The sequence below is a fragment of the Notamacropus eugenii genome, chromosome 1 (genome assembly GCF_028372415.1).
Source record: "Notamacropus eugenii isolate mMacEug1 chromosome 1, mMacEug1.pri_v2, whole genome shotgun sequence".
Taxonomy (NCBI): Eukaryota; Metazoa; Chordata; class Mammalia; order Diprotodontia; family Macropodidae; genus Notamacropus; species Notamacropus eugenii.
This window is the reverse complement of record NC_092872.1, coordinates 489,829,254-489,848,507: the sequence shown is the minus strand read 5'-3', so window position 1 is coordinate 489,848,507 and position 19,254 is coordinate 489,829,254. Positions and strand designations below refer to the sequence as shown.

The 19,254-nt window shown below is 42.9% G+C and overlaps 2 protein-coding genes across 6 annotated transcripts in view; both read right to left on the bottom strand.

Annotated features, from left to right (window-relative positions):
- Nucleotides 1-1,616: 1,616 nt before the first annotated feature.
- On the bottom strand, nucleotides 1,617-6,876 carry DNLZ (DNL-type zinc finger). Its single transcript, XM_072632962.1, has 3 exons — nucleotides 6,273-6,876; nucleotides 4,353-4,492; nucleotides 1,617-2,361 (listed from the first exon to the last, which is right to left on the bottom strand). The coding sequence occupies exons 1-3, from the start codon at nucleotides 6,528-6,530 to the stop codon at nucleotides 2,196-2,198; spliced, it is 564 nt and encodes a 187-aa protein (XP_072489063.1). The 5' UTR covers nucleotides 6,531-6,876; the 3' UTR covers nucleotides 1,617-2,195.
- A 6,813-nt stretch (nucleotides 6,877-13,689) lies between these two features.
- Nucleotides 13,690-19,254, bottom strand: part of CARD9 (caspase recruitment domain family member 9) — a 34,738-nt gene continuing 29,173 nt past the window's right edge. For 3 of the 5 annotated variants that reach the window (XR_011972259.1, XR_011972260.1, XR_011972261.1), the window contains 3 exons: nucleotides 16,014-16,087; nucleotides 14,878-14,954; nucleotides 13,854-14,598 (listed from right to left, as the gene is read on the bottom strand). Coding sequence is in view for 2 of the 5 variants with exons in the window: in XM_072632956.1 (XP_072489057.1) it covers nucleotides 14,499-14,598; nucleotides 14,878-14,954; nucleotides 16,014-16,087 (251 nt within the window). In the remaining 3 variants the exon portion in view is untranslated. Of the gene's footprint in view, nucleotides 14,599-14,877; nucleotides 14,955-16,013; nucleotides 16,088-19,254 lie in introns of all 5 variants that reach the window. The other 2 variants (XM_072632956.1, XM_072632955.1) reach the window with 1 other exon arrangement.

The following is a 19,254-nucleotide window of genomic DNA, read 5'->3' as shown; positions in this document are numbered from 1 at the left end:
AAATAAATATATTTTTGACATCTTGTAAAGCCACGATTCCAGAAGATGGTTTTCTTACATAGTCTGGCAGAAAGAGAACTGACTAGCCCTGGCCTGAAAGTTAAGAGATCTGAGGCTATTTACTGGGTCACCCTGGGAGAGTCACTTTACTCTTCTAAATTGGTTTTCTCATCTATAAAAAGGAGATACCCATCCTTTCCCTACTTACCTCATAGGGTCTTTATGAGGGTCAAATGAGGCACAAGTGGCTAAAATACCCTTTGATTATAAAGTATGGTATCTACACATGAGCTGCAACTGGAGTTTCCTAAAGCAACATATACCTGCATCTTGAGTGGGCAAACAGGAAGCCAGGCCTGTGTCATGCACATGGAAAGCATGGCCCTGGGACACCCAGGAGCCTGGCACAGTGAGGAGCATTAGAAAGAGGAAAAGCCCCATCAGAATCCTGACTCTGAAGCTCACTAGCCTGAGCCTGCTTCCACTTTCATGCCGATGACAGTTGCTGCCATCATCATTATCATCATCCCATCTGGTTAAGTCAGTAAGTCAGGCTGGATTTCCTCATTTGTAAACTATGGCTCACATTTATATGGCACCTGAGGGTTTACAAAGCACTTCTAATCCAGGGTGCTCCAAAAGTCTTAGTCCAGTTTCAAGCTTTAATGAACTTAAAATACATTTAAGCTTTAATAAATGTAAAACTGGGACAGACAAATGGTGCAGTGAATAGAGCCCCGGGACTGGTCAGGAAGCCTTGAATTCAAATCTGGTCTCAGACATGTACTAGCTATGTGACCACAAGTCACTTCACCCTGTTTGCTTCACTTTCCTCATCTATAAAATGAGCTAGAAAAGGAAATGGAAAACCACTCCAGTATCTCTGCCAAGAAAACTACAAAAAGGGTCATGTCAAGTCACACACGATTGAAAAACGATTAAACAAGTGTACAACTTCAGTAAGACTTTTGGCACAGCCCGCACACGGTCTCCTTGGATCCTTACAACCTCCCTGGTGGTTAGGAGGTGAGTGCACCCAAATGCTTTCCTGTCATTCCACTACTCCAGCATCTTCTGGTGGGGGTACCCCCATAGTAGACAGCATCCTTGGGTTGTGTGGTTGGAAACATTCATGACCTAGTTGGCTGACCATCCCTGTGATGAAGAAGAACCTCTTCACATCTACCTGGACCAGTCCTGAGATACCAGTCTGTTCTTAGACTATCTGTAGCTGAAGCCTCTGGCTGAGGAGGACCTCTGGCAAGGCACAGCTCCTGGCACAGGCCGGATCTTCTCCATGCCACAAAGGAGTTCTGAACAAAAACTATATAGTGGATGACTACTATACGGTACTCCAGACCTTACCATCTGCCTTGCTACAAATTTCTAGGACTTAGATGTTAATCTGACCTGCTGATAAAACCTTAGGATCTCTGGGCCTTGCCACAGGTCCCAGCACAGCTCCCTCAGGACTTCTGGCCTTTTTATCCTTGTACCCCAGTTTTCTTGTAAGTACTATCTCTCCAGATTAGAGTGTCTGATGAGTTGTCAGTTTGAGAGTCAGCTTTTTCTATTCCTATTCCCAGCACTTAGCACAGGGCCTGGAACACAATAAGCACTTAATAAAGGCTTATTTATTCACATAGATGATAACAATGAAAGACATGCTTGTTAAACCAAATCAGTTCCTTAACTGGTGGAAACAGATGAAACAGGAAATAAAAAAGGGGACAGAGAAGTTTTAGACAAAATCACTCAGGCTGGAACCTCAGCTCTCTCTGGATGTCTGACCCCTAGACACACTAACCTCCCAGTGCCTGAAATACAGGGGTCAGGCCAGACAACCTCCCACCCATACACCACCTTTGGCAAGTTGCTATTTCCTGAACTATACAAATGTGTCACAACATTAGTCTGATTATTGTGAAGAAGGCCTATGTCTGTGACTTGAGTGCCCTGGGGCCCATACAGACTAGTGTGGAGGATACCCAAAGTCTAAGAGCCTTCTCAGAGTTCTGATTTTTCTCAGAGTTCTAAGACTTGAGTCTAAACAGTTTATGAAGTCTCAAATGGATACCATACACTGGAATTTGAAGATGATTTTTTTTTGTTTATAAAAAACAAAGGCAAACCCAAGCAACCCCTTTCTTTTCCAGCACAAGGATAAAATGGGGAAAAGTCAACATTCATCTGGATCAGGTCGGATCCTTTCTTATGTCATCTGTAGGATCTGAGCTGCTCTCCTCCTCAGGAGAAGCAGATTTCGGTCCAGCTTCTGCCTCCGAAACAATTTCGAGAATTTCCTCACCCGTCATACGCCTCACCTTCTCCCCTCGAGCTGCCAGGATTTCTTCAATGTTCCTAAAGACAAAATGTCCCAACGTCAGCTCTTCCTCTTGCTCAACTAGAATTACACATGAAATCTGCACCTGAAGATTGAGGCTCAGACCTGGGGGCTGGGCTTCAACTACCAGCTGCAAATGTATCGCCTTATTCTTGCTGACTCTAGAAGGCAGTAACTACTGGTCTCTGCCTGCTTTGCCACCTCTCTCTCAAAGAGTACACAATCTACAGCAGGTGCTAAAAGGGTGTTTGTTAAATGAAGGAGCAAATCAAATTAATACCCGAAGCTCCTGGATCTGCAAACAGGGAGCCATGTAGTAGCAGAAGGAAGAGAAGATGGAAATATATAACACTCTTTCCTAAGTTCAGGGCTGCCCCTAAGCAAAATTTTCAAAGAGGGGAAGTTAATTTCCATATTCTCCCACATCTCTTCTGACACACCTGTCTCACTAACTCCCCTTCCATCCAGGCTCCTGGGCCTTTAGTGTATCCACGAAACCCTAAGCATCCAGATTTACCATCCTAAAACAGGATTAACTTGAGCAAATGAAAAGAGATCCAAATTCCAAAATACCTGGCTAAATGGTGCAGTGGATAGGGTGCTGGGCCAGCAGTAAGGAAGACCCTGAATTCAAAGCCATCCTCAGACACTTACTAGCTTTATGATCCTGTCAAATTACTTAACTCTATCTGCCTCAGTTTGCTTCATGATAAAAATAGGGATTAATAATAACACCTACCTCCCAAGGATGATAAGGGTTCAAATAAGATATTTGTACAGCCTTAGTACACAATAGGCACTTAATCAATGCTTTGTTCTAGCCCTCTCCACCTCTGCTTCCCCTAATCAAAAACTGTCATTCCTTAAGTGCAGCTATCCAAAATAGGTGCCTGGAGAAAACCAAGCTGACTGAACTAATTCTCATTAGATTACAACTTAATGATATTCCCTTAAATCTCAAAAGGAAGAACATTAATTTTTTTTAACATGATGTTTAATGAATCAAATTATCTGTAGCTGTTGGTATTCCAGGAAGATTAACAAAGGAAGTGAAAAACTCAGAAGGGTGGTAGGGAGGGGAGGCATAACACTCTGGGGATGAGGGGCCACCACACAGAAAAGCAGTCATGCCAGGAATCTGCTCCTCGTGGGATCATGTCTCCCAATAAGTTCTTGCTTTTCACAGTGACAATAAGTGAAAGATGCTCTGGCATGGAGTCAGCTCTCCTGGCAGTGACAGCTGTCTGGACCTACAATACATCTTCTGGGTGGTTGGAAAGTGAGGATTCTTTGTATGGCTAACTTCAGAATATCAAGATATCTTTTTTTTTTTAAAGAAAAACTTCAATATTTTTTTTTTCTAATTACATGTAAAAACAATTTTTAAAATTCCTTTAAAAAATTCTGAGTTCCAAATTCTCTCCTTCCCTCTCCCCCCTACCCTTATTAAGTAGGCAAGAAATCTGAAGTAGGAATAACAAATTAACTTAAAACTTTTTCTTATAATTATTTTAACTGGTTTCTGAGTATTTCAAATGAGGTGGGTGTGGCTGTGGGAGAAATAAAGTTCACACTCCATTTGGGGAAGACTAGGAGACTGGGAGTCAGAAGACCCAGATTCCAGTCAGAACTGACATTTACCAGCTAATTGTGGCCAAGTCACTTAACTTTTCTAGTCAAGTCTCAATTTTCTCATCTGTAAAATGGGGGTAATACCTGCACCACCTACCTCTCACGATTACTGTGAAGAAAACAGTTGGTAAGCCTGAAAAGGCTAAAGAAATGGCAATTATTATCATTATTAAGTGCATCTGTATTTAATACAAACATTCATGTCTTAGTGCATGTCAGAATTCTGGCTATGGATGAGTTTGTGAGTCAGGATACTGCGTGACAAATTTCCTTTCGAAAAAGCAAAAGGAACTCATTTTTGGATCATCACTGGGACTGATTCCAACACTTAGACCCAAAGGGACTTAACTGATTTTTGTGAAAATTGAGTACTCACTTCTTCCCATCCAGGTCTGAAAACCAGCCCAGGTTGTCAGCAATGACATGGTGGTTCTGGCAGCTGGGACACGTCACAATCACCACGCCCTTATGATAGGCAAGCTTGGAGATCCTTTTAGTTGATCTTGTCCAACAGACCTTAGAGAGAGAGCAGCACTGTCAACCAGTCATCATCGCTGATTCCCACTCACAACATATCCCCACAACAGTCTGCCCTTGAAACAACATGGCCTTGGCCCAAAAACCTCTGTGTGGAGGTCATATGTGCAAAGACAGATGGGTATGATGTAGTCAGTGGAAACAACACTGTACATGGTGTCAAGAGACCTGGACTCTAATCTGGGGCTGTTGTTTACTAGCTGTGGGTAACCCTGGAAAAACTTCCTTGTCAAAACTGAGTTTCAGTTTCCTTACCTACAAAATGGGTATAATACTCCGTCACAGGTTGTTGTAATGAAATGTAATGCTATGTAAAATGTAAAGGACTAGATAAATGTGAATAGCTTTATTATAATTTCTCCTCTGGCTGCCCTAGTCAGGGCTGAACATTATACAAGTGTTTCTAAAATTCCCCTAATGCTTTATGAGCGTCCTAGGTCAACAAAAGCCTCCTTATACTTACCCATATCCCTCCTGTCCAGTGCTGTCTAACCTCATCCCTAACCTTCCCATCTCTGTCCTCCAGGCCATCCCCGAAGCCTGTCCCTGCTCCTTGCCTACCATGAGCCATGACCGATAAAAAAAACACCTCACATTTATAGTGTTTTCAAATTTTACAAAGACTCCCCACCTACCCACCCCAATAACCTGATGTATACTGTTTCCTTCTACAGATGGATGAACTAAAGATCAGGGGACAGAAGAGGTTTCCTCCTGTGCCTTGAAATCATCTATGGCCATGACATCCTCCAAACCCCCCCAACTGTTCCTCACTCCTACCTTCTTCTTAATCCCCCATTCTTCTTGTGCTTCTACTAATAACAACAGCTAACATTTACATCATGTGCCAAGCATTGTGCCAAGTGTTCCAAGGAACTAAAGGATTCGGTTCCTTCCCTCTTGTTCACCCTTTATCCCTCAATCCTGTGTGCCAGAGCCACACTTCCCTTATTCAAGTCAAACATTTATTTATTGAGCACCTACTACATGCCAGGCACCGTGCCCCTCTATTCCTCCAAATCTCCCAGTCCCATTTCTCTGCTTCCTCTTTACCAAACCATGGGCCTGCCCCACGAGCCCCGAGCCCCGCACCTGCAGGTCATCTTCCCCCACACCTTAGTTCCTGGTTCTCAGACCGATACCTCTCTTCCCTTCCCTCAGCCCAAAGGACTTTGACACCTTTAAAGCAACAGAAATGCGGGCCGCCCCCGAGCCTGCGGTCCCTGAGCCCCTAGGCAAGGCGCCCCTTCCCTGGAGGCGGCCAGAGGGCACAGCAGGGTCAAATCCAACCTCAGGCCCTGACTGGCTGCGGGACTCCGGGCAATCTCCTCATCCGTAAAACGGGGTTAGCCCAGCCTCCACCTCCCAGGGTGGGTGCCAGGGTGGGCACTGAGAGGCTGGCAGTCACTAAGAGGACCCCCTCCCTGTATCTCCCTCTGCGGACGGGGCCGCCACCAGCCGCGGGCAGAGCCCCAGAGCCTGGGAGTCCGAGGGCATCCGAGCTCCGGCTGCGCTGCCAACGCCCTTGCGTGACCCCGGGCCAGTCCCCGCCGCTTTGGGCCCAAGCGAGAGACTTTAAAGCCGCCAACTTCGACTTCGAACCTTAGCCCTGCGCTAGCCCGGGCAGTTCGGCAATCCCGGAGGGTCAAGGGTCTTTTCGGGATACCGCCGGGGCGCTGGGCGGCTGCGGCCGGGCTCTCGGAGGAGGCTCAGCCCGCACGAGGTTTGAACCCCTCCGCCTCCCACGCCAGGGGCCCACCTTGCAGGTGTAGACCAGCTGGTAGTGAGAGGCCTGTATCCGGCCCAGCGCGGCCGCGGGCTCGGGTCCCGAGTCTGGCCCGGAACTCAACGGGCGCCGCCACCAGCGCAGCCCGCCCGCTGGGCCAGGCCACGGCCACCTCTTCCCGATGCCGCCTCGGATGCATTCCTCACGCGAGCCAAGCCCGCTACCGGTGCCCGGAACCGAGACGCGGGCCAGCCGCGCCAGCCGCCAGCCCCACGTCGCCGCCCGCCGCATGCTTCCGCCTACTTCCGAATGGGCGGACGAAGCCACGTCGCCGCCATCTTGAAGTTGGGCAACGCCGTCGCCTATAGCAACGCCGGCCTGGCGAGCTGACCTCCTGCTGCTCTGCCCCCTGCCGGCTGAAGCGACTCACTGCAGCGCCCTCCTCTCGATTGGGGAAGGAGTTCCTGGGAGTTTAGAATTTGGCTTAGAAAGGTCCAGCTCCAGTCTTCCAAGTTCTGGGCGTTGTGGTTTAAGAAGGTACTGACAACCTGGAGAATGTGCAGAGGAGAGCAACCAGGATGGAGAAGGGCTTTGAATCCGTTGTCATAAGAGGAATGGTTGAAGGAGAGAAGACTCCAGGGGGATCCACCAGAGGGGACCTGAACTTAAAGGGCTGCCACGTGGAGGACCAAGACTTGTTCAATCAAGCCCCAGAGGGCAGAACCAGGAACAAAGGCTAGAAGGTGCTACGTGGCCAATTTCAGCTTGTTAGGGAAAACTTGCCAATACTTAGAGCTGTCCAGAAGTAGAATGAGTTCCCTGGGGAGGTGGTGTGTATACCCTCCATGGAAATCAGAGGCTGAGTGACCACTTGTCAGATATGTTACAGTGCAGGTTTCCTTTGTGTATGGATTGGGCTAAATGGCTAATGAGATCAATCAACAAACATTTCCTTTCAAACTTTCCAATTCTGTGACAGGACCCTAGACTCTAGAGCTAGGAAGGACCATAAGATGATAGATTTAGAGCTGGGAGGGACCTCAGAGGTGATCTAGTCCAACCCTCTCATTTTACAGATGAGGAAACTGAGGCCCAGGGAGGGAAGGTTACTTACCCAATGTCACACATCAGAGATGAGACTTTGAACCCAGGGTTTCTAACTCCAGAGCCAGAGTTCATTTCACCCCTCCGGGCCTCAGTTTCCACATCTGTAAAATAAAGTTGCACTAGATGCTCTTTAAGGTCTCTTCCAGTTCTAGAGCTTGTCATGATTTCATCTTGTGAGCTATGGCTCTCTTGTGACCAGCATTCATGAGACAGTTTGTGATGGGGGTTAAGACTTCCTCAGAGCCAGAAGCACTGGGACCTCCTTGAGAGGAATAACAGCTCTTCTTTTTGATGGTTTTAAAGTGATGTGGACACAGCAGAAAAGATGCATTGCTCAGTCACCTCAGTCACTGTCCTCAGAGCACTACACCCAGAGCACTGCACCTTGACCAAGAGCAAAAGTCCAACCACTCCTTTTCCCTCAGGTGACAGAACACTGAAGTCTCTGTTTCCAGTCTCCCTGGGGAGGGGGGGGGGGGGGGGAGGAGATGTTTAGGATTTGCTCACTCTTCTGACTTGACAACAGCAGATGAGATGAGAGCATCAGAAGATCATTGGGAGACATAGGCTGTCAGAAGGCAACAATCCAGGCATTTATTATCAACCAATCAGCAAGCATTTAAGTACCCACTAAGTGCCAGGCATTTTACTAGGTACTTCAGATAGGCAAAAGTGAAAGTAGTCCCTCCTCCATAAGAGCACACAGTTAAGACTGGGGGAGTCCATATTTAGGTAGATACAAAATAGATACAAGGGAATTTTGAGGGAAAGGCATTAACAATAGGGTGCATCAGGTAAGACATCATGTAAAAGGTGGCAATTGAGCTGAGCTTGAAGGAAGCCAAGAATTCTGAAAGAAAAAGATGGGAAGGGAGTAGTTTCCCAGGTGTGGAAGACAACTGAAAGGCATAGAACCAAGAATCAGCATCATGGATGAAGAAAAGTAAGATGGCCTGTTCAACAAGAGTACAGTGTGCACAAAGGGGAAATACTCTTCAGTAAAGATGACAAGGGAAGCCATAACCAGGTTATGGTTGGCTTTAAAGACTTAACAGAAGATTTAGATTTGATTCTGGAGGTAACAGGGAACTTTGTGCTCTTAACTATCTGGAAAATAACACTGGACATCAAGAAACTGAGCCCGGCAGGAGGGTGTCCCACTGAGGCAGGTCCAAGGGAGTTCCTCTCCTCTCCACGTGAGTTAATGTGACTTGGGTTAAGGGCTACTCATTCACACAGGCCTTCCACTTGTTTCCATTTAGCATTTGTTAAGATCCTTCAGGAGCTGGTTGAAACCTGTCACATGCCTTCCCTTTTAAATAAAAGGCATCCAAAGTACCTTTTCCCCAAAAGATTCAGGATAAATGGATGAACAAAGTTGTTACCTGCTTTTTAGCCTCATCACTTCATTGAAACTGTCCTCTCCAGTTCCTAATGGTGTCAGTTGCCAAATCTAAAGGCTTTTTCTTAAACTTGTTCACTGCTCTGCAGCATTTGACACTGCTGACCACCTTCCCTTCCTGCATTCTCCTCTCTCCCTTCTCCTACCTATCTAATCACTTCTCAGTCTCCTTTGCTGGATCATCTTCTATATCTCACCCCTTAATGGTGTTTGTACCTCAAAGTTTTGTTCTGGGCTCTCTTGTTTCTCTACATTCTACCTCTTGATGACTTCATCAGTTCCTGTAAGTTTAATTACCATTTGTAAGTTGTTGACTCCCAGAGCTATATACCATCCCTAGCTGGTATCCTGAGCTCTAGCACTATATCAACTACCTACCTATTAGGCATTTTGAACTGGATGCTGTGTAGGTTTCTCAAATTTAACATGTCCAAGACAGAATGCATCATCTTTCTCCAAAAGCTTACCTCTCTTCTGAACTTCCTACTTTTGTCAAGGGCAGCACTATGTTTCCAGTTGTACAAGTTCACAGACTGAGAGTCATCCTTGACTCCTCTCTCCTCCCCCCGCTCCTGTTCACTCACCTTTTATTCTCCCTGTACAGTATCTGTTGCACACAACACCTCTTCACTCACTCACACAGCCACTACTTTAGTTGTCTTCATTAGAAGCCCTAGTCGCCTTCAAAGCCTTCTAATCACCTCCAGTCTCTCCCTTTTCAGTCTATCCTCTGGACAAGTGCCAAAGGGCCATGCCCAAAACACAAGTGTCACCTGCCTGAGAGCTTCAGTGACTCCCTGAAGACAAACTCCTGTTTAGCACTTAAAGCCCTCACAACCTGTATCTAACCCACTTTTCCAAGACTATTACACATTTTTTTGTGTCAAGTATGTCTTCTTACTGTACCTCACCTGAGACAATCTCTCAGCCTTTCTCTATCTCTGTCTGTCTCTCTGTTTCTATCTCTCTGTCTCTCTTTTTCTGTCTCTCTGTTTCTATATATGTCTCTGTTTCTCTTTTTCTATCTTTCTCTGTCTCTCTGTTTCTATCTCTATTTCTATCTCTATCTCTCTCTCTCTCCCCTCTCTGATATCTCCCTATCTTTATATGGACTGTCCCCCATCCCTGGAATTCACTCCCCTGCTTACGTCCCCTTCTCAGAATTCCTTCAAAACTTTGCTCTTGTCACATCCTACCAGAAGCCTTCTCTGACATCACACCTCCCCTCTCCCCCAGCTAGTACCACCCCCCTCAAAAAATGAACTTGTATTTGTTTTGCATACCCTTATATGTGTACAGGCAGGGGTTGTTCCATTTCTATCTTTGTATCCTCAGAGCTTAGTACAGTAAAGAGCTTATTGATTATTAAAGGGTGGTCCTGAAAGCTACTCATTTGTAAATGAAATGGTGGTGATTATAAAATTTCACAAACCAATATGTATCAAAGTAGGAAGTTCTTATCACTGGGGAGCAGAGAGAAGAGGAGGATTCCAAGCCTGGCATGTTTATAAACAGATGCTCTGTCAGTGCCCGATGGCATATTTCCATACATCAAGATCTTTTACTCATCATTCTCTTCTCCCTCTACACTGTTTCATTTAGTGATCTCATCATCTTTCAAGGATTCAATTAACATCTCTGTGCTACTGATGCTGAGAACTCCATATGCAACCCTAATCTCTCTCCTGAGCACCAGTCTAGTGTTCCTAATTGCCTATTGGGCGTCAAGCTAGGTGACTCAGTGAATAGAGCACTGGGCATGGAGTCAGGAAAGCCTGAGTTCAAATGCAGCATCAGACACTCACTAGCTGGATGACCAGCGAGTCACTGTTTACGTTATATATTGGAGAAGGAAATTACAAACTACTCTATTATCTTTACCAAGAAAATTCATGCACCGTATTGGCTCGCTGTGGTCCACGGAGTCAACAAAAGTCAGACATGAATGAACGACTAAACAGCAACATTGGACATCTCAAAATGGATTAGGCACAGCACCCTGTCCACTGAGCCACCTATCTGCCTGTTGTATATATTTAAACATATACACTTGTAACTCCTCAGTAAAATGTGAGCTCTGAAAACAAGCATAGCTTCCTCTCTGTTTATGTCCCCAGCACAATTATTTGTATATCATAGATATTTAATGAGATTGGTAAATGGGATTATTAATACCATAATTACTTGATCTGGACTTGTTATTGCATCATTTTTAAGGAACTCTTGTGTGGAAATCGCCTTCTCTGATGCAGAATGGTGATGTATTTTATATTCATAGAAAATGCTAGAGTGCTTCGAATACCCCAGTTTGACTTGCCCATGGTCACACAGCTAGTACGTGTCATACTGCCCCATCACCTCTCAACTCCATTGTTATAGTGTCCTGTTGGGTTTTTCGGCTTTCAGTCTCTCCTCCACAGAGCTGCCAGTCGAAACCTCCTAAAGGACAAGTTGGGCCATCTCAATCCCCCTGGTTAAAAATCTTCAGTAGCTCCCTACTGCCTCTTTTTTATTTTTGTATTTTTAAAAATTTTACCTTTAAATACAAAATGAGAAAAGAAAAAAATTGCCATGTACACAGCAGACCGTAAGAAAGGATTCAATATGAAACAATTTCCCATTTCAAGAAAATCTATATAATAAATGCTACACATTGTTTTTAAAGCTGTCCAAGTTTTTCTTTGCTTCCTTGTTGGTGTTTTTTTGTTCTCTGCTGTGTACTTTTTACTTTATTTTTCCCCCTTCCTCCCTCTCCCCCATTAAAGAATACTACAATTAAGCGTGGAGATATATATATATATATATATATATATATATATATATATGTATATACATGTATACATAGATATACATAAACACAGACATATACACACATATAAGCTCATCCACATATAAATATGTAAGACTGAACTATGCTTATTTCCTCCAATTATGTTTCTCTGAAGGTGGATAGTATCTTCCTTCATAAATCCAAGTCATTCCGTGTTTTCCTAAATCAATCAGCTCATCACTTGCTACGCCACAACAATATTCCGTTTTGCACTCAAACAACATCTTCCTTCATAGGATCTTTGAGATTAATTTGGGTATTTATAATAGTCAGAATGACTTGGCTGCTCAACGCTACTGTACACAACACTACTGTACACAATGATCTCTTGGTTTTTCTCATTCATGTTTCATTACTCCATGGGGGTCTCTCCATGCTTTTATAAAATCATTGAGTTCATCATTTCTTATAGCAGAGTAATATTCCACTATGAACATACACCACAATTTGTTCAGCCATTTCCCAATTGACAGGCATCCCCATAAGTTCTAGTTCTTTGCCACCACAACAGAGCTGCTATAAATATTTTAGAATGTGTGGATTCTTTTCCATTTCCCCTAATCCTCTTGGGAAACAGACCTAACAGCTGTTATGGCTGGGTCAAAGGGTATATATAGGCAGTTTAATAACTCTTTGGGTATAATTCCAAATCCCTCTCCAAAATAACAGATCAGCTCATTGATCCACCAACAATGAGTTAAGGTCCCAATCTTTCCACATCCCCTCCAACATTTGTCACTTTCCCCTTCTATCATTTTATCCAACCTGAGATGTGTCATATGATATCTCACATTGTTTTCATTTCCATTCTCTTTATTGCTTCTAAGATAGAATACAGAACCCTCAGCATGATGTTTAAAACCCTTGATACTCTGGCTTCCACGTATTGTTGCATACTACAGTTTCACACTTCCTGCTCCAAGGAAGCTAATCCCCATGTCTGAAATAAACTTCCTTCTTATGATTCTTTAGCATTGGTATTTTGGTTTGCAAAGTACTTTACTTTTCTCATTGGATCCTCACAACTCTCTGAGACAGATACTATTATTATCCCCATTTTACAGATGAGGAAGCTGAGGCTGATAAGTGACTTGTCTGGATCATAACTTCTTTCAAAACCAGGCTAAATTCCACCTCTCCATTTGTTAATGCTCTTTCTCCCTCATGAAATTTATTGCTGATGCTCAGTCATGTCCGACTCTCTGTGACCCTATTTGAGGTTTTCTTGGCAGATACTGGAGTGGTTTGCCATTTCCTTCTCCAGGTCATTTTACGGATGAGGAAACTGAGGCAAACAGGGTTAAGTGACTTGCCCAGGGTCACACAGCTAGTAAGTTTCTGAGGTCAGAGCTGAACTCAGAAAGATGAATCTTTCTGACTCCAGCCCCAGCGTTCTATCCGCTTTGCTATCTTGTATGTAGTTATCTGTGTATGTGTTGTACCTCTTCCACAGAATGTAAACTTCTCAAAGGCAGGAATTGTTTCAGTTTTGGTTTTGTATCCCCAGCTTCCATCACAGTGCTTGGCACAGAGTAGATGCTTAAGAAATATTTGTTGAATCAAATCAATGAAATGATAAATCTTTTGAAATATTCAAGCAATTCACTAAAAAACATAACTCCCATGTACATAGCACCTTAAGATTTAGAAAGCATTTTCCTCCCAATTATCCCATGAAGTACATAGTACATATATTATCATCCCCATTTTATAGATAAGGGAACTGAGTTTCAGACACATAAAATAATTTGCCTGGGATTACTTCCCTAATCCCAAGTACCTACTCCCAGCCCCCAATTTATCCTGTATATCTCTTGTTTGTACATCTTTGTTTACATGTTGTCTCTTCCATTAGACTGTAAGCTTTTGATTTTTTGCCTTTCTTTGTATCCCTACCACTTAGCACCATGTTAACACATAGTAGGTATTTAATTAATGCTAGCTGACTGACTGGTGTCACAACCATTAAGAGTCCCGATTCAAACTCAGCCTTCTTTCTCCTGGTTCAAACTTTGGTGCACTTTCTACTATAACACAGTATCACAATTCTCATTATCATTATAAGCAATGGATTTCCCATCATTCTACAACCAGGTGAGCAAAGACATCAGTACAGCACATCCAGATCTTTTAATAAGCAGATCACTAAAGTTGCAGTAAATTCTCAGCTATCTGCTTTGTGATTCTTAAGAAAATGACTAATAATGTCCGCTGAAGACAGTTTGCTAGTCCCTCTTACTGTTCATTGCTTTTTGAGCAAAAATCCATTTCCTCCTTTTAAAATATTTCTATTTTTTATTTTGACAGAGCAGACATCCCAACAAACAAACTTCACGTGTATATTAGTCCCAGACAACTGAGCAAAATGGTCTTAAAGACTACAAGTATGCTGATAATACAGATCACTTCTCACTTGGTGCAGTTTTCTGTTTGTAACATAAAGGAGGGCTGGTTGACCCCTTCAGCTTCAATAATTTGGTATCATTGTTTTCCATCGGATTTAACCTGAGTTTTTACTGTTCAATGTTGTCTTCATTCACCTTGTTATAGTCATATTCTTTGCTTCTGTCTCCTTTATTGTGTACTGCTTAAATACGTCATCTTGTGTTTCTCAGAATTCTTCATATTTGCCCTTCATTATGGCCATAAAATCATTTTAATTCCAATCTAAGTCACTCTTAATTCAGAACTTCACTGGGGTTCAGCAATCCAAAATCCCCGACTTCTCTTCTGACTCTAAGCCACGCAGAGGCAGTTTTAAGGCTTAAATGATGTTTTTGCTCTTTGACATCCTTGTTCCATCTTATTATCCATAGGAATAATGGGAGATTGACTAGCAAGAAGCACAGAGCCTCTCAGAGAGGTTAAGTAAACTGCCTGGGGGGATTGAGGCCCTTGGGTTCATCAGGCAAATGTAGTCTTAGGAGCCTTCTGTATCTGTGTTGTCACTTCCTGTGGTGTTTTCCCAGTCTACTTCTCCTTGTCGGGTGCTATGGTTAACCTTTCTGTGTGCCCACTTCCTGTGAAAGTGAGAAATGGATACTAGAGTGAGAACACATCTCTGTGATTCATTGAAAGTCTGAACTACAAATAAAGGACTGATAGTCACTCAACTGGAGGCAAAATGTAAGGTAATTTATTACCCAACCCCCTCATTTTACAGATAGGGAAACTGAGGCCCAGAGAGGCCTAGGGATTCGCCCAAGGTCATACAGGTGGGAACTTGTTAGGAGCATTAAAAACCCAAATGCACGATACCCACCAGGCACCCTCCTTGATTTGAACCTGGTCAGTCTTACCTACGATAGTTCTCAAAGCTTTCTTTGATACGACGCCGTTCCTTCTCTTGTGGATCCCCATTGCTCAGTCCACCTCCCTAGAAAGAAAAAAGAAGGTGGAAGTAAGTGCAAGTAAGGTGGGTCTGGATTAAAAACTGGTACCATTTCAGTGGGTCTAGAATGAAGTTGGTTTGGATTCCATCCTTTTTCTTTTTTTCTTCTCCCCTCCAACCCTGCCCCTTCATGATCAGTCCTATAGTCTATTGCTCTAGCCATAGCTCTCTTGTTCAGCTTAGATGAGAAAGATCACTGAAGGTTTTTTTTAAAACAAGTATTTATTAAGCACCTACTATGTGCCAGGTACTGTTCTAAGTACTTTACAAATACTTTCTCATTTGAATTCCACAACAACCCTGGAAGGTAGGGGCTGTTATTATCCCCACTTTACAGATGAGAAAACAGGCAGATAGGGATTAAATGACTTTCCCAGGGTCACACAGATAGTAAATGTGTATCATAAGGCTAGATTTGAACTTAGATCTTCTTGGCTCCAAGTCCAGAGCTCTATATACTGTACCACTCTAACTACATAAATTTGAAGGAAGTGAAGGTTGTATTATTATCCTTAGCAATACTTAGGAAGCACTCCCAGAGCATATGATCTTGTTCAATGGATCATATATTTAGAATGAGAAGGGGCCCTAGAAACCATCTAGTCAGCCCCCTGCCCCATTTTGGGCAAATAACTTGCCAAGGTTCAATCAGCTAGTAAATAATGAACCCGGGATAAAAATCTCGGACCCTTTGACTCTAAATCCAACCCTTTCCCCTTTTCTAAACCACATTAGAGGAGACAGAATGCCTGCCAGAATCAACCATAAAGTCCTGTTCTGAAGGATCTTATGATCATGATCACAATGACAATCATACACAAATAGAAATGCAAACACATCCACACAGATAAATATTTTGACACATGTTCATAAAGACCCCAAACTGCACACATCATCACACATGCACACAAAAGTACAACCTCACACATATGCCAACGTAACACAAGAATCACACATGAGCCAAGATCCATCCCACAGGAAAGCTTCCATCAAACACATGGCATTTAGTTTCAACTCATCCTGGGGTCACTCAGTTTCTCTTACATTTTGGGCCAGAAAAAGCTTCTCTTTTGTGGTGGTGAAGGGCTGTTCTAGATGCCTCTCTTTATCTGGATGACCTGAAACATACAATTTGTCCCACACTCTCATTAGTTCATGGGACTGCGCATGGAATCCAGTATGCCCACTCCACACTCCCAGTTTCCTATAAGTAAGTCAGATGTACTATAATGATATTAAATAGCAAAAATTTATACAGTGCTTTAAAAATGTTACCTTATTTGATACTTATAAAACCCTTAGGGGATAAGTGTATTATTTCCATATTACAGATGAGGAAACAGCCTGATAGAGGACAAGTGACTTATCCAGGGTCAAGTGATTTAGTAAGTGTCAGAAAAAGGATTTGAACTCAGTTTTTCCCGACTCCAAGTCCAGCACCCTACTCACTACACCACATAGTTGTCTCTATTTCCCAAAGGGTCAAAGACACAGGGAAAAGATCCCTGTGAATATTTGTAGCAGATCCTTTGTTTTGTAGCTGCAAAGAACTGGAATCAAAGTGGGTACAAAAAATAGATAAACTCTCCCTCCTGGTCTCCACCTCCTGACTTGCTGGCTTCCTCTAAGTCCCTGGATAAAATCCCATCTTCTACAAAAAGCCTTACTAATTCCACTTAGTGATAGTGCTTTCTTTCTACAGATTATCTCCAATTTATCTGGTCTTGTTTGTACCTAGTTGTTTGCAGGTCACTTCCTCCATTAGACTGTGAGCCCCTTGAGGACAGGGACTATTTTTTGCAGAGAGCTTAGCACAGTGCCTGGCATAGCAGGCACTTAATAAATGCTTGTTAACTGATAGATTGACATGAAAGGAATAGAATGCTGTCATGCCAATATAAATGAGAGCAGTATTGTTGCATTGTGGGTAGAAAAAGCAAGCCTCAGCATCAGAAAAGACCTGGCTTTCAGTCCAGCTTTTGACACATGCAAGCTATGGGACCAAGGGCCAGACACTTGGCCTCTCAGTGCTCAGGCGACTCTGTGAGACTCTCAGTCACCAAGCAGCTGCTGTCCATATTGATCAGAGGAAGTTTCTTCACTAGGAATTACTTATACCAATGGAATCACAGGTCTGGTTAAAAAAAAGAAGAAAATGACAAATTCAGCATGTTGTTGTGCTGAAGACATAAAATGAGATGTACATTTGCTGAGGTAGTCGACAGATCAATTTGTTTTGCTTGATTTTACTTGTTATAAGGAAAGTTTTAAGAGGTAAGGAATTAGTGGGAAGGTACAGATTAAAAAAAGAAAATACTATCAGTAACGTATCAAAAATAAAGTGGAAAAAATTAAAAAAATAAAACTATGCAGAAGGAAGAAAAAAGCTCAGAAGGGGACACAAACAGGATAGTTTGATGACTACTTTGTTAAATTTAATCTGTCCTTTCTGACACAAACTAGGCAGTGGATAGATTGCTGGGCTGGGCTCAAAGTCCTGAGTTCAAATTCAGCTTTGAACACTTACTAGCTGCACGACCCTGGGCAAGTGATTTAACCTATATTTGCCTCAGTTTTCTCAATTTTAAAAATGGGGATAATAATAGCACCTACCTTTCAGGGTTGTTGTGAAGATCAAATAAGATATTCAGAAAAAGTGCTTGGCACTATGCCTGGCATACAGCAAGCACCATGTAAATGTGTGGGTTCTTTTTTAACTATACAGAATTTCACTGCTTTACACACAATTCCCTTTTTTATTCTTTATACATTGGGAGGTGTGTTGAAGACTGTTATATTCATAATGAGAAACAACATTTTTTAAAAAGAAGGGGAAAATATCCCATTGTACTTGGTTGAGCAGGAAACCCAGAAACAAAAATATTCCCTTATCATTACACTCCCCGTAGTGGCTGTTCCACACATTTTTTCTCCTAAGGCTCTCTCTACCACAGGTTCTTCCTACCCTTTCAATAGAAGACCTCACCTCCTATTTTACTGAGAAAACAAGACCTATCCATCCTTCCCCTCTACTTCACATCTCAGAATCTTTCTTCTGTTTTCTGTTCCCCCTTCCTTTGTTCCAGCCTTTAAAGAGGTGACCCTCCTTCTTGTCAATGCCAACCTCTCTGCTTATGCCCTTGATTCTTTCTCAATCATTCAGAAGCTTACTGATTCAACCACTCCTCTTTCTTTTTCTCATTTTCAGCTTCTTTTTTATTGGTTCTTTTCATGCTCCCTACAAACCCATGTCCATGTCTCTCTCATTCTTAAAAAAAAAACAAACAAAACCTTCACTTGACCTGCCATCTTCTCAAGGCACTATATAGAATGATATCGTTTCCCTTCCATAATCAAATTTCAAGAAAAAAGTGATCCACATTTGTTACTTCCATCTCCTTACCTCCCACTCATGCCTTGCAATCTAACTTTTGGCCCACAACTCAACTTGAGATTATCTCTTCAAGGTTACCAACAATTTCTTGATTGCTAAATTCAGAGACTTTTTCCTCACCCTATCTGACCTTTCTGTAGTTTCAGACATTATCAGTGACCTCTTCCTGATATTCTCTCCTCTTTGTCCTCCAGTCTGTCTGATTGCTCCTTTTCTTTCTCCTTCACCAAATTATCATCTAGCTCTCACCTAGGTAAATATGTACATCCCCATCTGGCCTAGGTTATAAACCCTCTTCTTTCTTTATACCCTCTCTGGATAATCTCATCAGATCCTGTGGGTCCAATTAGCATTTTTATGCATATGATTCCCAAATATCCAACTCTTTTGGCTCTCTTGAACCTTTATTTCCAACTGCCTCTTGGATGGGCTGGACAGAAGTTAAAATGTGGACCTGGGCCAAACACTACAAAATGGAAAGCTGTTGTGGGGAAGGAGACCTCGAACCTTGAGATATAAAATCCCCTGGGGAAACTAGACCTCCTAACCAAGATACTCTGAGGGTGCTGCTAGGTAGGCAGTCACTGGAAGAAGCAACCTCATACCTGGAGTCCAGATACAGAATTCCAAGTGGTAGTTTCCCATATTAATTAATCAATTAATTAATGCTAACTAGGTGCTAACCTAAGTTGTTTATACTTACTGAAGGAGTTCAAATACTTTCAGTATAGCCTAAATTTTGGTAGCCTGTGGAAAACCACTCACTACCTTCATACTACTTAAGTGTCTGTCCACAGGAATCTAATTCAAAAGCAGTGGTTACCCCCACCCTACTCCATAGGCATCTAACTCAAAAACGAAATTCATATCTTCCTTCTTAAACACACCCCT